We start from the raw sequence: 18234 nt of genomic DNA, 5'->3' as shown, positions 1-18234 counted from the left end.
AATTCTTGCATAACTTGCTTTTATCTCAATGCAGTTTCCTGGGGATGCTTTATCCTGGCACAAGCCTCCGTCTCCACTTCAGTGCTCCCTCTTCTATCAAATGGACCACTGAGTATCGGACTGGAACTCGAGTTGCACTCCAGAGGGCCGGTATTCAGTCCAGCTCTCTTTTACATGCCCCTTCCTCCTCCCGGGTCCTTGCATTATTGCTTTTGTCATGCCCTGCGGCTTGGGCTTTGTTCCTGCTGTCACAAGAGTTGTCCATACCAGTGTGAACGTTCTCTCTCGGAGTAACCTAGAAGTGCTCATGCTTGCTGTAGACCTGTTATGTACCAACGCTTCATACGATTCCAGGTCTCTTCCTGACACTTAGTTTCCTTTCCTCTCTCTTCTCAGAGTCCTCTTACTTCTGAAGTGTAGAGCTCGGATGCCAAAGACTTCAGGAAACTAATTGAGTTAGGCTTTGTGTTTTTAACTTTCTTTTTTACCCTCCATGTTCCAAAGTGAGATTTCTCTTGTGCTTTGGATTTTTTCTCCCTCGCTCTACCTGAACAGCAACTCTGCAGTTATGCGTGCAGTTGAGGTTACACTGCGTAAGATAAGGTGGTTGATAAAACACAGTCAGTAACCCTTTCCCAGTTCTCACACTCCTCAAATACATCTGTCCTTGACTTTCTCATCTCTTATGCTTCGAGCTTGCTTTATACTTTGTTTGCATTTCGTTATTTTTCTCTGAAGATTATTTCTGCATTTTTACTGAGCTCCTAAAACTCCGTTTCTGATTAAATAAATAGCTTTGATAAAGCACATAGGAATCTTAACAGAAAAGAAAGAGGTGCCTGGTATACTTCCTTCCTCTCTTATGCCTTATTTCCTCCTAAAGTTGAAACATCAGTAGAGAACAATTATAACAGCATTATTGTTGTATTTTGAATTCTTTTATTGCTGATTTTGTTGGAAATGCTGGTATTTCATCAGCAAAAGCTCTTGTATATCTTCTGGCTAGCTTTGGATGTTCTCAAGCTGATAGCTCTTTCCTACCAACTTGATAAAGAGTCCATATGGTCCATCTTGGTATGTGAACACACCCTTTCCTTGTGTTCAGCAAGAACTTGCTTGAAGTGCTCATTACCATAGTGGTGAGGGCACTTCCTTCCAATCATTGCCAAATAGTTGAACTGAAAAGTGTCTTGAGGAACTTGCCATGCGTTCTTGTCTTTTGATTTGCTTGTGTCATTCATGCCACTGTAAAGTCAAGAACACACTTTCTCTGTTGAGTATTGTTTCATCCTTCCAAATGGAATTTTGATAGGAAGTTGTCTAGGGGCATCATGGTATATAAACTGATGGTGGGGACCAGTGGAGATACTTTTTTCTTGTGAAAACTAGGTTTTTTCATTTAAAATACATTTGCTTTTTCATGTCTCACTGTCCATCCCTCTTCTCTTCTAGTTGAGTAGTAAAGAGATTAATTTTTTGTTTTAAAATAAGGTAAATCAGGATGAGCTTATGCCACATCCTAAAGCAGCATAGTTGGTTTAGGGAATGCCTGCAACAGGTGGGCTTGTTCCTCTTGATCCCAGGTACAGTATTTGACTGTTACGGCTGTTCACCAACACTTTGCCTTAAGTACTCAGAGCTTGGGCTTTTCCACCCCCTGTCCAAATATACTCCTTGCTCTTTTATTTTTATTCTAACTCAGTTTATTGGAATTCTTGTTGTCAAAGGAGCATTCCTGGAAATAATCTGGAGTCTGTATTACTGGCTACAAAATAAGCTTAAAGTGCATTGATTTCCTGTTACTCTGTTTCGTTCTTTTAAAGTCATTTCCAGTCAGGTTTAATGAGTCAGTTCAGGTTTTCCCTATCTCTTGATAAAATATATATCTTTACTTCAAAAAAAGTGATATTGGTATGTTATTTGACCCGTATCACATTTTTGTCTAAAAAGGAAAGCCTATTTCTCAAGAAGTTAGAGGGAAACTCTTTAATTTCACAGGAAAAAGGGGCTGTGGCCAGTTGACTGTAAGTTTAGTTCACTTTTGCTGATCAGCAAAGCGACTTTCCAGCCTAAAGGAAAAGTGATCAAAATAGCAGACGTATTGGATGGTGTCCAACTTTGAATGGTGACATGGCTCAGTAGGGTTTGAGGTAGAATCCCATCTCCCTCTGTGGTCGTCACTGCCTTCCTTTTATGCCTACAAGCACCTTCTGCAGGAGGTGGCAGTGGGGTGAGCACTGAATTTCACCTGCTTTGATACACAATTCCACATTCCTAGGGTGTACCGAACAAAAGGAAAGCCTGAGCTGCCATCTGTGAAGCTCATCTTCCTCCACTTAGAAGCAGGTTGCAATTTCAGACATACTTGTGTTGCTCCCTGCATCTTCAGGTTCTTGGAAACATTTTAGACGGTGGTGTCTTTGGTGTGAGCCACTTCATGAGATACCAAAAAAATGGGAAAATACACCTGTTTATCAGGTTAGTTTTAGTTAAGAACCTGACAGTACTGCTTTACACCAAAGAAATTCAGATTTATAACAGTGTAAAAATCATCTGACCAAACTCCCTCTTTTTTTTTTTTTTTGGAAGAAGGTATACTCCAGAGATTCAGTGATCTTTCCAAGGTAACAAAGCTTGTTTATGCTGAATCGGGATTCAGAACTTAGTATCATGGCAGTAGAATCCACGTATTCTCCCCACAGCATGAAGGTAATCTGTAGCCTAGGTAGAAGATATTGAAACTTAATCCCTTCTCTGTGGTATCTGCTCTCTTTTCCTAGCATCTCCCTATGGGATCCAAGCCAGCCAGTGCCCTTGAGATGGGTGGGGATTTTTCTGAGACGATGTATATTGGCTGTTCGACAGAATTCCTACTCTAAAGCCCGAGTCTTCCTTACATAAAACACTTGGCCGTACTACTCGGGAACTACCTGCCAGCGGAGGATATAGTCCCAGTGGTTGGAGGGAATTTCAGAGGAAGTTGAAATTCTCTGCCTGTCAACACTGACCACTCCTAACAGTGTTGACAGACCTGGCCCCAGCCAGTGTCCTTGGTTAGACAGGTTTAAAGGCTAAGACTCTTTAGGAAGAACATGAAATAAAAGTGAAAAGAGTTCCAAGCCAGGAGAAAGTGAATTCTGTCCAGTGGTCTCTTCTTATGGATTTAAGGCCAATTTGACACTTTTGTTTATATGCATAAATGTACCAAAAGCCATCCTGATTTTAGGCCATGATATGGAACTTTTCCCCATAAACAAAAAAACCCAATTTTAATATGATGTCTTTTATTTTGGGGTGTTGAGGGTGGGAGGAGTGAGTTTAGTCAAACAAGGGATTTTCTATTATTTTCTCTCTCCAAGAGAACATGCTGAGAATGAAAGCATTGCTTTGAATTTTTCTGAGGCAGGAAAGTAGTTACAAATAGATCATTGGTGAAACATTGATGGCTTAAATTCATCACGTGTCAGTAGTATCTTACTTTCTGTAGCATAATAAATACAATGAAATGCCTAACATGAGTATTCTCTATAGATTTTTGCTGTGGGATAGGTATGAAACGGAAAGGATATTTAATCTTGAGAGAAGGCAAAGACAATAAAATATTCACTAATGCTTCCAAGAATGGGAATGTTTCCAAGGATAGAAAACCAGAAGAGGAGAAACCAGAGTTTGAAGAGATAATCTTTTAAAACCATAATTTAAGCTCGTATAAACATCCCAACGCTTTGAAATATTTATCTTTCTGACAATACGGTTTTTAGCATGTTCTTATGAAAACATTTGTTGCCTTACCAAGTCCTTATGAATTTCCATATGGAGTCATAAAAAAACCTCTTTTTGCCCAAAGGTTTAGCTCTTTTGCAGGGTACACATATAAAATACCCATATCATACCCATGTCCATTCAGCTTCATATTACTTATTGAAGGTTGGATCACTGTCTGGTCTTCATAGGATGACACCAGAGAGATGAGAGCAGGTTGATGGGAAAGGAATCGAAAAACCCAAAATCTGGATGAATATCTGACAGTTCTCTGTATTTTTATAGAGGTACTGAAATCATAATATTTGAAATTAAAACTATTGGGAATATTTTGGGAAGTGCAGGACATACGGTCACCTTGGTTGTGAGGTTTAGCTCTTGCCACAGATTTGGATCTCCTCTCTCTGTATTTTGCCATCTCCAAAAACAGAGGCGCCATCAATCTATTCCACAACAGTTTACTGAGTATCTACTACTAATTTCGAACTGTGGAAGTTACAGAACCAGTTAAGATAATTCCTGTGTTCAGAGAGCTTGAGGGTTGATTCAACAGCAGTCAATATTATTTTTAGAGCAATGTCTTCAAACTTTCATGCCCAAATCAGAGTTGTCCTTCAAAGCAATTAGTTTTGGGGAGGAGGAGACTGCATACTTATTTCCTGTTTCTCCGCCATCTTCTAAGTTCTTTTCCTTGTTTTTATGTTTATTAATATAGTTCATACTTTGATTTTTCATCTCTCCATCAAGTATTTCCAGAATGGGTCTGAATGAAACCTTAGTCCCTTGTGGTGCTACATGGACAAGCTTGAAGGGTAAACTGTAGCACTTATTGAAAGCAGAGAATAGTATTTCAGGATTTGAGGTGAGTGCATTAAGTTCAACCTGGAAGAAGAGCCCACTCACATCCTGTAGATACCTTTTAAGCAAGAGCAAGAGGGAATGAAAACTACAATACTACAGGCTACTTCAGCAGTCTAAACCAGAATTTTGTCATGTTTTGCTCTGTACTTACGAGACTTGATTATTTAAAGCACCATTTTCCAAATGAGTGCTGATTTGGGTCCTGGAGACAGTTTGATGCTGTTGGTGACTACTGTCTCTCTTTTGTGTCCATCGATAGTTTATATTTTTGGCCACTAGATGGTGCTGTCTCACTTTGAAATAAAATGTATACATATATTTTAATTGAGTCTTTTGCTTTTTATTTTGTTTATTGTTCCTTTGATGCAGAGATGGTGGAAAATCAAATTCCTTCTTAAATTGGATCTGAGGTTTCCTGTCCCTCTACAGATGCATAGGAATTATAATGTGATTATCCAGCCTGTAAAGTAATAGGTTTTCAGATTATCATACCACTCAATACATAGTGTTAATTTATTTTGTGAGAAAATACCTTTTTTCCCTATAGAAGCATTTTATGTTATATATACTTGGCTGATACGTAAGAGATTACAATTACACGGGTTTTTTTTTTGTTTGTTTGTTTGTTTTGCGGTACGCGGGCCTCTCACTGTTGTGGCCTCTCCCGTTGCGGAGCACAGGCTCCGGATGCGCAGGCTCAGCAGCCATGGCTCATGGGCCCAGCCGCTCTGCGGCATGTGGGATCTTCCCAGACCAGGGCACGAACCCGTGTTCCCTGCGTCGGCAGGCGGACTCTCAACCACTGCGCCACCAGGGAAGCCCCAATTACACGTTTTGTGTGGCTTGATCTGCTGTGTCCTATTCTTGATTTAGGAATCACTTGGGAAAACAACAAAATGCTGATTGCCGGGTCCTGGAGACCCAGGAAGCTATATTTTAGTAAGTGCTACAAGTGAGTCTGATGAGCAGACATGTGAGTCTGGATTAGAGCAGCACCAAGCTCTAATCCCCCACTGCAGCAGTGAGCATTTCTAGTAGACATTAATGTCAGAGGCTACAGTAATTCAAACCAAAGTTCAAGAGAGTTGAGACCAAAATTTTGAATGTAGACAGCTCTTTATGTAAATATTGCCTCTAGGAGCCATAATGGATATAATAAGAATTATTAAAGAGAATGTTTGGTTACTTAAGTATGCTAAAGTTGGCGAGAGTCTTGCACAGAAAAGGCAGTCCCTGTTCGGACGCCTGAAGGAGCAAGTGGACACCACGTCATGCAGCAATAGCACGGAGGCTCTCCCAGCTTGTGGTGGTTGGACAGCCATTTTGCCCTACGTTTATTTAGCCCCTCGCCTTGTAATACCTGATACTTAAGCACTTTAGAAAGTTTTAACCAGCATTTAGGTCTTTGATCTTCACAGCATCCCTTTGACAGGGCAACTGTCAGAAGAGGGATTAAAGAACAGACTAAGGAAAAGTGCCTGATCCAAGAGCAACCACCAGGAGACACAGTCTGGGGAGAGGGTGGGGGCTGGAGCTGTGGGCACCGTCTCCAATTCGGCACTGCTGCTGGGAGGCCTCCCCAGGAGGCCAGATGGTCCCGAACTCTGAGGCTCCACGTGCACTCTTGTTGACGAGGTTTGCTCCATCCTGTCCTAAGAACGGGGAGCTTTAGAAAATGGTTTCCTCCCTCTTCCCATCCTTCATCCCTTTCTCTGTCTCTCTCCCTCCCTCTCTCTTTCAATCACACCTTATGAGTCATGGCCTTGATGACTGTGAGGTACAGATGGGTAGATTACATCACAATATGAGGATGCACGTGTAGTTCGATAAAATCTACACCAGGTCAGTTTACTTTCTTATCCTAGTTTGTCCTGGTTTAGAAGGACTCAGGCACAACTGCTTGCTAATTGTGAAAGTTGCTCAGCAAACACTGGCTGCCTCTGTCGCTGACCTGAGTCTATGAAGTGTACTCAGCAGAGAAGGCAGTATGTTGTAAGCAGTCAGTAAGCTTGGCATTATTAACGATGGTGGTGGGGATGATGATGCATTCTCTGCTATTCAGCTTTCTCACTAAAGCTAATCACATAGAATGTTCAGCTTACCCCCCAGGATGGTCTTGGTCTCTCTCAGTCTGACCTGTGGGGTAATAAAACACTCAGATTGTTGGGGAGACTTGAAAACCTGATTCAAGAGAGAACCCAAGAGGCACGTCCCCACGCAGGCGATGGCTCTGATGTCTCCTACTCCTGGAAGATCAGAGCTTGGTCAGCTGCCTCCCGCCCTTTAAGCCTTCCTTTCTCAGTGCGGCCTGACGCCCCTGCCCCATCCACAGCTGGTCTTCTCAATCCTTCATTTTGTTCTCCTTTTCCTTTTTGTCATAATATTTACCTTCTAATATACTAGGTCATTTATTTATTTGATTGATTTTTGCCTCCCTGCACAAGACTGTAAGCTTCATGCAGACAAGGGTCTTTTTTTGTCACTAACATATCCCCCAGCCCCTGGAATAGTGCTTGGTACATAGTAGAGGTTCAGAAAATATTTGCTGAATGAATGAATGCTTTCCTGTGCAACATTCCCTGGCACTAATAAGCAATAGACATAGCAAATATTTAGTCAGGTAGTACTAATTCTGAATAAATATTAAATATTCCTGAATGAAGATTAAGGTTTTTTTTTTCTATTAACCTTGACTGGTAAGAATATCTTCTAAATTATCACGTGTTTTAAAGTTTGAATCCAGAGTTGGAAGACATTGGATTACAATAAACAAGGCCTGAATGGTTTTCTGGGACAAGTTACTAAACTGCTCTGTGCCTTAGTTTCCTCTGTAAACAACCTCACAAAACTGTGGTGTAGAGTAAATGAGTCCATGCATTTCAAGCCTTAGAACAGGGCTTGGAATGTAGCAAGAGATGAATTAATAAATTGAATTTATGGACTCTTTACTCGTTTAAAAAATAATTATATGGGGCTTCCCTGGTGGCGCAGTGGTTGAGAGTCCGCCTGCCGGTGCAGGGGACACAGGTTTGTGCCCCGGTCCGGGAAGATCCCACATGCCGCAGAGTGGCTGGGCCCGTGAGCCATGGCCACTGAGCCTGCGCATCCGGAGACTGTGCTCCGCAACGGGAGAGGCCACGGCAGTGAGAGGCCCGTGTACCACAAAAAAAAATAAAAATAAAAAAATAATTATATGATATTTTGCAATTAAATTTAAATAGGTTAGCCAGTGTTCAGAAGGAAAAAAATCATCGATAAATGCACAGTTTGGGTATTTTCCATATTCCTGTCTTTATTACAGTGACAACACACCTGGAATGAATTGAATATTAAATTTATTATGTAATCTCTTTTCTTATAGTGTAACAGCAGTTTTAAAACAAAGCCTGGGAGTTTCATATGAGTCCTCTGTTTTTGATTTCTTATAGATCCCCATATTAAGGTTTCTGGAAAGAAAGAAGATGTTAAGGAAGCCAAGGAAATGATCATGTCTGTCTTAGACACAAAAGTAAGTGAATGTTAAGGACACTCAGATGTCACAACCTTGTCTCTGCAAGGGCTACTTCATGCTGTTGTGAAAGAACCATTTGGAGAAGAAAAACCAGGAGAAAGTAATGGTGGGTTTTGAAATAAGCACGTGTGATTCTACAGTGGATTAAAAATCTGTTTAAAATTTGAATAGGTTCTCTCATGCTGGGTAATTGAATAATATTCTCTCCCCCCCATATATATATATATATATATATATATATAAATATTGACCCGGATTAGTATAGGGCAAGTAATAAAGATTGCAAGAATTAGCATATTTGCCTTTATGATATCAGTAGAAAACCAGAATAATCTTCTGTATAGCTCTGTGTGTGTGATGGCATGAAATTTGACAATTTGTCTTGAACATTCTGTCTCTCTACAAGTACATGTAGGGAGAGACAATAGAGAAATTACAATATGTAAAAATGTATACTGGTTTGTGAGAATTTATTTTAATGAACGCGTCAAAATCACTTACTTTATGCCAGGCACTTAGCTACACCCTTTACACATATTAATTGGTTTAATCCTTATAACTATCAGCACAGAGATATTAGGGAATTTGCACAGGATCCAATAGCTGAAAAGTGGGGAGGTGGGATTCAAATCCAGGCTGTCTGGCTCTTAACCACTATGTTTTGCCACCTGGTATTTCACTGAAATGGTTTCTGATCTCTTCCTCTTTATTTCCTTTCCTGTTTGTTGTTGTTTTTTTAATTTTTAAGAAATATTCACCTTATAATTATTAAATATTTTAGGACATCCAAAAAAGGATATCTTTTTTTCTCTTTTTAGAGGTTAAACTAAAAGAAGAACTAAGTTTAAAAACCAAAGTATTTAAAGGATATAAGTCTAAAATTTAAGAATTCAGAAAATGTAAACCTATTGATATTTTTAACATCTTGTCGTATTTGACTTTTTAATTTTACTTCGTAAGGACTGAAGAATTTCAATATCAATTTTATAAATGAGAAGACATTTCATGTCAGTCTTTATAATTTTACAGCACTGCATTTTCCCAAATTAAATACATGGATTCCAGTCTGACTGTAATTATTCATTATGTTTTAGAATTTTACATTTTGCTTTAATGTAAATAACAAATCTTATACTCCGTATTGGTTTACTTAAGCCATTTTACTGCTAGAGATGCATACTGTGTGGTATCTTCCTCACTCTTACTCTTACCGGCAAGAATAATTTATCTACTTTGTAAAATTTGACATACAGTGATAGAGACGTTGTGAAATGTTTGTAAATACTTTTTTATTCCGTTTTGAATTTTATTGTTATTTCTAGTTTTCTATCATTGTTCAGCATTTCTACTAACATACATGTATTCACTCTTGTAATTGTTTTCATCTGTTTTTAGTTACTTGAATTCTGTTTCATGAATAATATCTATTAAAGGAAAAACGAGTAATTTTTTTGTAATTATACCTAATTTTACTTAAATACTACTGTCCCAAAAATTATCTTGGTAAAAAGTATATCTTTCTATTTTTTCTGACAAATCTGTCTTTAAATGAAAATTTTCTTTTTTATTAGCCAAGGAGAAATAGATAGAAATTGAAAAATTTATAGATTAAGATCTTATTAAGAAATCTGTAAGCTTTCCCACTGGGTCACTTTTTGTTAATCCTATTCTTTGGGGGAAAAGTGTTTTTTAGGAGTTGTTCCTTCCTTTTTCATGCATCAAGAAATAATACATTATTTCCACGTAGAGCAATCGGGTCACCTTGAAGATGGATGTTTCACATACAGAACATTCTCATGTAATCGGCAAAGGTGGCAACAATATTAAGAAGGTGATGGAAGAAACAGGATGCCACATCCACTTTCCAGATTCCAACAGGAATAATCAAGCAGAAAAAAGCAACCAGGTGCTTTGTCTTTTCACGTGAATTTTTATGGGACAAATTAAAGCTTGAATTTTCTGTATGCATAACTTTTTTGGGAGATGAGAGCAAAAGAGTAATCATGAAGATGGCATTGAGTATGGATTGTATGTCCCTCTCCAAGGAGACTGAAGGTGCTCTTCTTTTTTTAAAGAGATGAGTTGTAGATGGGCCGTAAATCCTTGATCTCTAAATGGTTTGTAGAAGAGAGGGAAGGTTATCGTGGCAATATAAAACGAAGTCCCTGCGAAAGGCTCTGAAGGCATGTGAGTTAGGAAAGGACCTGAAAGCTTGCCTAGTCCAAGCACCTATTAGTAGCTGGGATTCTGTCTGCAGCATTGCACAAGTGGTCCTCCAGGCTACACTGGATCACCTTCTGAGAGGCAATGTATGAGTGTCTGACTTCCTCACATTGACTGAATTATGGCTCTGTTTTATACACATTTTTTTCTCATTCTTGTGTTTGGAAACAAATAGAACTCACCTGTCTACATGAAAACCCTGTCAGTACTTGAAGAACAGCTGGTGTTCTTTGTGTTATTTGGAAGTTTTCTCTCCTCTAATCACAATATAGAAACTATGTTGGCCACAAAGATGAATATGATATAGTTTTTTCTCTGTGGGGACTAATGGTGACAGTGGGACACATACATATAGAACTAGATAGGAAGCCATGATAAAACGCAAGAGCAGTAATCAACATATTTGATGGCTGATACGGCAGGGCATGGCCCATGAGAGAGCACTGTCCTGGAGCCCCACCCCTTGCCCTAACGCCAGGAGTAATTCTTTAGTTGATGGATCATAGGAAAGCCCAGGAGATCCCAGGAGAGGGCTGTTGGAGCAGCAGTTTTTTGTTTTTTGTTTTTTCTTGCGGTACGCGGGCCTCTCACTGTTGTGGCCTCTCCCGTTGTGGAGCACAGGCTCCGGACGCGCAGGCTCAGCGGCCATGGCTCACGGGCCCAGCCGCTCCGTGGCATGTGGGATCTTCCCGGACCGGGGCACGAACCCGTGTCCCCTGCATCAGCAGGCGGACTCTCAACCACTGCGCCACCAGGGAAGCCCGGAGCAGCAGTCTTTTTGCCAACTAGCATGGAAGTAGTTCATTATTTTGAGAACTTAGTGCGGCACTATCATTGCACGTTGATATCCATCTCGTATTCAGAGAGTTTTTATAAAAAGGGAGAAAATGCAGTGAACACGAGAAATTGTGAAGAGGGCAGGATGGGCTCATGGGGGCTAGGAGGTTTTAGGTAAGTCCAGGAGGTGACATTGATCAGTTGACACACATCACCAGAGCCTGTTAAAATCCAAATTCTGATTAAGTAGCTCTGGGTTGGTGCCTGAGATCCCTCATCTTTAACAAACTCCCAGATAGGCGAAGCTGTTTTATCCTGGACGACACTTTGAGTAGTGAGGGTGCAGATAACTGGGAAAGCAGATGTGGGTTCAAGTACAATAAATCTAACTCTGTGTTTTCTCTTTTTGCAGGTATCTATAGCAGGACAACCGGCAGGAGTAGAATCGGCCCGAGTTAGAATTCGGGTAACTATTTATTACCTTTAGTACTGTAAATCAGTGTCAGCGATGTCACTAAGGCAATAAAATTACCATAATTTATCAATTTATAACCAAATCATATGTTCAACATGTAGGAAATAGTGACAGAAATTGTATTAATGTATCGGAGGTGTTTCTTAGAGATGTTCTGGATTTTATCTGGCTTGATTTCTCTGATGATTGTGAAATGATCAAAAAGACACCTGAGGAAAAATGCCACAGGCAGCTTAAGTTACAAACTCTCAGGTTTCACAAAAGGCTCCTTTCATTTAAAAAAGTTTATATAGTCTACCCAAGCTTGTGGCTGTATTAAAAGCATTATGTTTTAAAATTCCATCTTCAGAAAAGAATGAATGAACTACACACATCTCTAAATGTACAATGACTTAACTATCTGCCCTGGGTTGTGTAATTTCATTTTAGGAGCTGCTTCCTTTGGTGCTGATGTTTGAGCTGCCGATTGCTGGAATTCTTCAACCAGTGCCCGATCCTAATTCCCCCTCTATTCAGCACATATCACAAACGTACAACATTTCAGTGTCATTTAAACAGCGGTCCCGAATGTATGGTGCTACTGTGATAGTACGAGGGTCTCAGAATAACACAAGTGCTGTGAAGGTAAGAGGTTTAGGTAATTCCGAACATTGTAGGTGTAGAAATCATGCAAGTTTTATTTTTAAAGGATTTTAAAAGTAATTTGTTTTCCAGAATTTTTTCTCATAGTACATTCTGGTTCTTAGAATGTGTTGAGTTTCTCCATAGCTGTCAGAAGTGCAGCAGAATCTTTCCCTTCAACGTGGACGGTTACTGTATAGGCCTACTTCTTTCCCACCCTTTTCTCCTAGGAAGGAACTGCCATGCTATTGGAACATCTCGCCGGGAGCTTGGCATCAGCTATCCCCGTGAGCACGCAACTAGATATCGCAGCTCAGCATCATCTCTTTATGATGGGTCGAAATGGAAGCAACATCAAACATATCATGCAGAGAACGGGTGCTCAGATCCACTTTCCCGATCCCAGTAATCCACAAAAGAAATCCACCGTCTACCTCCAGGGCACCATTGAGTCTGTCTGTCTTGCAAGGCAATATCTCATGGTAGGTTTACTGAAGTTAACGGTATGATTTTTTTTTTTTTTACCTCTTTGGGTACAGTGTTTGTTGCTGCCCATACTGTACAAATGTGGTATTTACGGAAGCACTTTGGAATCCTGGTCAAATAAGCAACTTACTTGGTAAAAGGAAATAAAAGAATAAGGTACATAGTGCCTCACAGACTTAATTTCATTAGATAGGTGAGTAATTTCCTTTTAGTATTTTTTTAACTTACACTAAGCAACAGAAGAGGTTACACTGAAATAACTGGCTGTATTTTGTGGAAGGTGGTTATTTTTATTTGATGTATAATATTAGTTTGAAGGTGGTTATTTGTATTTGACGTGTAGTATTAGTTTGCATTTGCCAAAAAAGTCTTCTGTTTAAACAGAAAAGTTAAAAATTAACACATTGAAAATTTTACCCTCAAAGATATAAATTTTGGTAGCATGAAACGTTTGAACATTTCATAAATCTCTGATACAATTTTAAAAATGCTGTTTAAGCCATGAATTTGAGTGTCATGCATTGAAGAAAAATAACAGTTATATAATTTACTACTGCTTCCAGTTTATAATTTTCAATATTTATATCCTTACTATATTCATTTAAAAACCCAGTGTGTAGATTGATGTATAGTAACAAAATGGACTGACATACTGTGGACTCACAAGTATTCTTATTAAAAACACCATTATATTCTCCTGTTCAGGCTAGACCTTTAGTGACATTTGAATCCATAAGCTTCAGGTGTGACATTTGCTATTATTAACTTGCAGAATCTGTTCTTGAGAAACTTTCAGAAGATCCAGATTTGTATTGTTGATTCCATTCCTCTGACAGATGAGAACTTGTTATAATCATTAAGGATTATGATATATAATTTTAAGAAATTAATTTTTAATTTTCTTAAAAGCCAGGCTTACTTAGGCTACTTTTAATATACGGCTAGTTAGAGAGCATATTTGTATTCAAAGATTATTATGATTACTCTTCATATTTTCTTTTTTGCGCTTTTCAAGTTCTTTAGATATTATTTTGAGTTAGTAAACTTTTCAAGCGATCAGCACAGTTACGAATTCATATTCATACTTTGATCACACCTGCCAAAAATACAGGTGTGCAGTGAGACATATTATTATTATTAAACAATACTGAAAGACGTGAGGGAGAGATAAATTAAATGTCTTTAACTTACATTTTAAATACCATCACCATTTTTTTATAGCAGTGTCCTTACAAACATCAATTATCCAGAAGAGAAATGGAACATGGTGATTTCATTTTAATTTTAGTATGTTTGATAGTAACTTCTTCTGATAATTATATACAAATCCATCAATCTGTACATCGTAAAAATGTATGGGATCTGGTTCCTATACTAAGTAGATTAGGGGCCAGGAAGACAGCATCAGAGAAAAACAGTGCTAAACTCTGCCATGCTAAAGAGTAAGATAGTGAAAAGAAGGGGTGACAGTAGCATTTTACTCCAGGAAGGAGGTAAGGTTTGAGTTGTGTCAGAAGAGAAGTAGGAATTGGGTTGGCAAAGAAGCCTTTTGATGAGTTAAGAGACCAATGTCAGAACCTGTTTAAAAGATAGTCAAGAGGCTGGTCTAGCCTGGAGGAAGGGGCAGACCTGTACACATAAACCTGTGATTGCACCAGCAAAGCTGAGCTGAAATGTGGAGGTTTTTAAAGGCTGATACATGTTTAGATTTCATTCAGGAGACAATAAAAAGCCTCCACTGTAAGTCTTTGAGCCAGGGCACAAGATTAGTATACTTGATGTGGCTGAGAATCTAGTTTCTGGTGTCACTAACAAAACTGAAGTCAGAGAATGGAGGAATTTTCCAAGGTGGAGAGTAGATAAAGAATTCAGGGCCAAAAATAAACATAAGACACATGTGTTTGTCATCCAAAAAATAGTTTCTACCCCTCAATGTTATTTGCACACCAGCCTTCTAAGCTATGTGAAGGTATATAATTTAGCTTTAATACTTTGGTTTACTCTTTAAATCTATAAAAGATTGTATTATCTGTAGGCATGTTAAATTATTGGATGTTTAAATGAGTAACTTTTTTACCTCTCACCCTTTCCATTGTGACATTTCCTAGGGTTGTCTTCCTCTTGTGCTAATGTTTGATATGAAGGAAGAAATTGAAGTTGATCCACAGTTCATTGCTCAGTTGATGGAACAGCTCGACGTCTTCATCAGTATTAAACCAAAGCCAAAACAGCCGAGCAAGGTTGGTTCAGAGTCTGGGCGCAAAGAGAACCATGTATCACCTCACATTCTGTATAGTGTTATTTTCATATAAATGTGTATTTGCATATACATGGAACTAAATATTCTATATAATGTACATAGTTATATATCATATTTAGTTATTTTATATAAATGTAAATTTGTAACAGCATTCATTATTGATTTTTTTTAATATATGTGTTGGTTTTTGGAGTCCATTTGTGACCATTATTTTAATTACATATATGAGAAGGAAAGAGAAAACATTTTCTTATTAATTTGCAATCTGGTAACTTTAAACGTTACTAACTTGCCGGAGAGTTGGTAAGGCTAAATGTTGTGTTATGTGCATATGTGTATGTGTAACATATCCAAGGCAATTAAAAAAATACTTAGTTTACTTACTAATTGTGAGCCACTGTGCTAGCTCTGGAGATTTAAAGAATAAGCGCCATTGTCTGTCATATATACTTTAAATAATGAAGTATCCCAAGTTCAGCCTTCTTGGAACTTCTCCTCTAAGATGCTGCAAAGTTTAATGGGATAATTCTGGCGTTATTAAGTGCTAGTGCGAGTTTGAGGAAAGAGGAGTGTTCCTACATTAAAGCATGTAAGTTGACACAGCCACTTTGAAAAGCAACTTGTGATCATCTGCTCACACTGAAAACACGGATACCCTACCCTCAGCAATACTACTTCTACTTATACATGCCGAAGAAACCTTTGTATCAGAAGCCAAAGGACAAGAATGGTGTTGAATAAAAAAAGCAAGTTGTGGACTTCCCTGGTGGCGCAGTGGTTAAGAGTCTGCCTGCCAATGCAGGGGACACGGGTTTGATCCCTGGTCCGGGAAGATCCCACATGCCGTGGAGCAACTAAGCCCGTGCGCCACAACTACTGAGCCTGCGCTCTAGAGCCCATGAGCCACAACTACTGAAGCCCGCACGGCTAGAGCCCATGCTCCGCAACAAGAGAAGCCACCGTAATGAGAAGCCCGTGTACCTCAACAAAGAGTAACCACTGCTCCTTGCAACTAGAGAAAGCCCGTGCACAGCAACAAAGACCCAACGCAGCCAAAAGTTAAAAAAAAAAAAAAGGGCTTCCCTGGTGGCACAGTGGTTGAGAGTCCATCTGCTGATGCAGGGGACACGGGTTCGTGCCCCGGTCCGGGAGGATCCCACATGCCGCGGAGCGGCTGGGCCCGTCGGCCATGGCCGCTGGGCCTGCGCATCCAGAGCCTGTGCTCCGCAATGGGAGAGGCCACAACAGTGAGAGGCCCGCTTATCACAAAAAAACAAACAAACAAAAAAAGCAAGTTGCATAATAACATGTACTAAATGATAACGTTTATGTATATTTTTAATTATAGTAGGTAAAACACCAAACGGTTGTGCCTTCCATTTTTAAAATTCCTAAACTGAATTTTATCATATATGCATATGGTATATGTATAACATGTATTACTATATACAGTTTTGTCTGTATGTAAATAATGTGGTATTTAGTGTCCAACATAAGAAAAAGAATCATGCGTTCTTCAAAAGAAAACTTTAAAGGAGAAGATAGGATTGAGTCTAAATGAACTTGATATATTGAGCTTAAAGTTAGAGAATAGAACATTAATTTTATGTATTGTGAAGCTTTGTACTTTACTAATTTGAGTTGACTAGAGTCACTGTACGTACCAGAACGAAAAGATACAGTCAGAAGAGACTTTGCATGTAAAGATGGACAGGCACAGGAAGATTTCTGGAGTTCAGCAAGAAGTGAGCAGAGGTCAGGGGAAAAGAGATTTTAAGTGAGAACCCTGAAACCTTGCAGCAGCATCCCAGGGCTGTTTAATTATGCCTCACAGGCCCCGAGGCTGACTACTGCTTTAACTGCTGTCTCAGCCACACATTTTCTTTATTGTCCACTGGAGGCTTTCCCCCTTGGGTTCACATTTCCAATTTTCCAGATGAGTCCATTGAAGAAAAAAAGAAGATTTATTGTTTGGAAATTTATTTTACTATAAGCTTTGCCACAGATATGTCATCAGTGAGGGAGAGTGGTGCCTCAAGGTCCATTAGTTAACTAGTAGACTGTAAATGTCAAATGTAAGTGACTATTATTATGCAGTCTGTATATGGTGACATGTTTGATTTGTTTTGTAAAGATGAGATAAAGGGGGGAAAGCTTTAATGTAGAGACAAGAGGTTATAAACAAGAATGGGCTGTAGAGACAGAGGACCCAAGTTCCAGTCCTCTAGCTGCTCCTCCACAGCTGTGCTGTGACCTTGGGTGAGGCCCTTGTCCTCACTGAACCTGAATAATAATTCCACCCCATGAGGTTTTGCAGGAATTAGAATATATGTGCAGCTTCCATCACAGTGCCTGGGACACAGGACACACCCAATAAATGGTAACTAACATTTTATGGTTTTACCAAAAGGAGTAAACTTAGGAACTACGTGGTTAGAATTTGCAGTTGATTTTAAAGCATCATTCATCCATTCCCTGAGTGGAATTCTTATTACCATATTCATTTCTCAGCCCCCTCCCCAATTCATTGTAGACTACTTGCATGTCACTTTTTTCTTTCTCATTATGTGTTTTCGTAGTCTGTGATTGTGAAAAGTGTTGAGCGAAATGCGTTAAATATGTATGAAGCAAGGAAATGTCTCCTCGGACTTGAAAGCAGTGGGGTTACCATAGCAACCAGTCCATCCCCAGCATCATGCCCTGCCGGCCTGGCATGTCCCAGCCTGGATATCTTAGCTTCCGCAGGCCTCGGACTCACTGGACTAGGTATAAAATTTATTATTATAGCCCTTCTCAGCCACTGGGGGATTGCTTATCCAGTTTCCTTTCTTTCTACTGTTTGGGGCTACATTTTAAAGGCTGTTTTTTTCCTCTTCAGGCCCTATGATCAGGTGAAAAGCAACAAAACTCGAATCAATCCATTTTGATTTTTTTGTTAGACTGTATGGATTTCTGTTTCCCAGATTCTTTTGATTTTGGCATAAATAATCAAGGTCTGGCTGTTGTATTTTCGGTGGCTGTGTTTGTTCTTCTAAATTAAGAATGCCATTGAGAGTGAAGTGAGCCGGCTGACTATAATTTATGTGTTTGTTCTCTCTTGCATTTGCAATATTGCCATTAGTCCCTAGAGATGAAGATTATCCAGTTTGCTTTTCAAAAAGTAATTGCAGACCTACATGAGGGGTGGGGAGGGGGGAGGAGAAAGGAAGCAGAACCCTCAGTCCTAGTGGTTAGGCCTGCCTTGCCCAAACACAAAGG

At 39.3% G+C, this 18234-nt stretch overlaps 1 protein-coding gene across 1 annotated transcript in view; it reads left to right on the top strand.

Moving 5' to 3' along the window:
- Positions 1-18234, top strand: part of BICC1 (BicC family RNA binding protein 1) — a gene marked incomplete at its 3' end in the record, with an annotated part of 301352 nt that overhangs the window by 245183 nt on the left and 37935 nt on the right. The window contains exons 4-10 of the mRNA XM_079714901.1: positions 8052-8131; positions 9882-10040; positions 11547-11600; positions 12039-12233; positions 12461-12712; positions 14825-14956; positions 17556-17742. Coding sequence (XP_079571027.1) covers positions 8052-8131; positions 9882-10040; positions 11547-11600; positions 12039-12233; positions 12461-12712; positions 14825-14956; positions 17556-17742 — 1059 coding nt within the window. The remainder of the gene's footprint in view (positions 1-8051; positions 8132-9881; positions 10041-11546; positions 11601-12038; positions 12234-12460; positions 12713-14824; positions 14957-17555; positions 17743-18234) is intronic.

The sequence above is a fragment of the Hyperoodon ampullatus genome (genome assembly GCF_949752795.1).
Source record: "Hyperoodon ampullatus genome assembly, chromosome: 1".
Taxonomy (NCBI): domain Eukaryota; kingdom Metazoa; phylum Chordata; class Mammalia; order Artiodactyla; family Ziphiidae; genus Hyperoodon; species Hyperoodon ampullatus.
The sequence above is the reverse complement of the archived record's forward strand: the minus strand, read 5'-3'. Positions and strand labels throughout refer to the sequence as shown.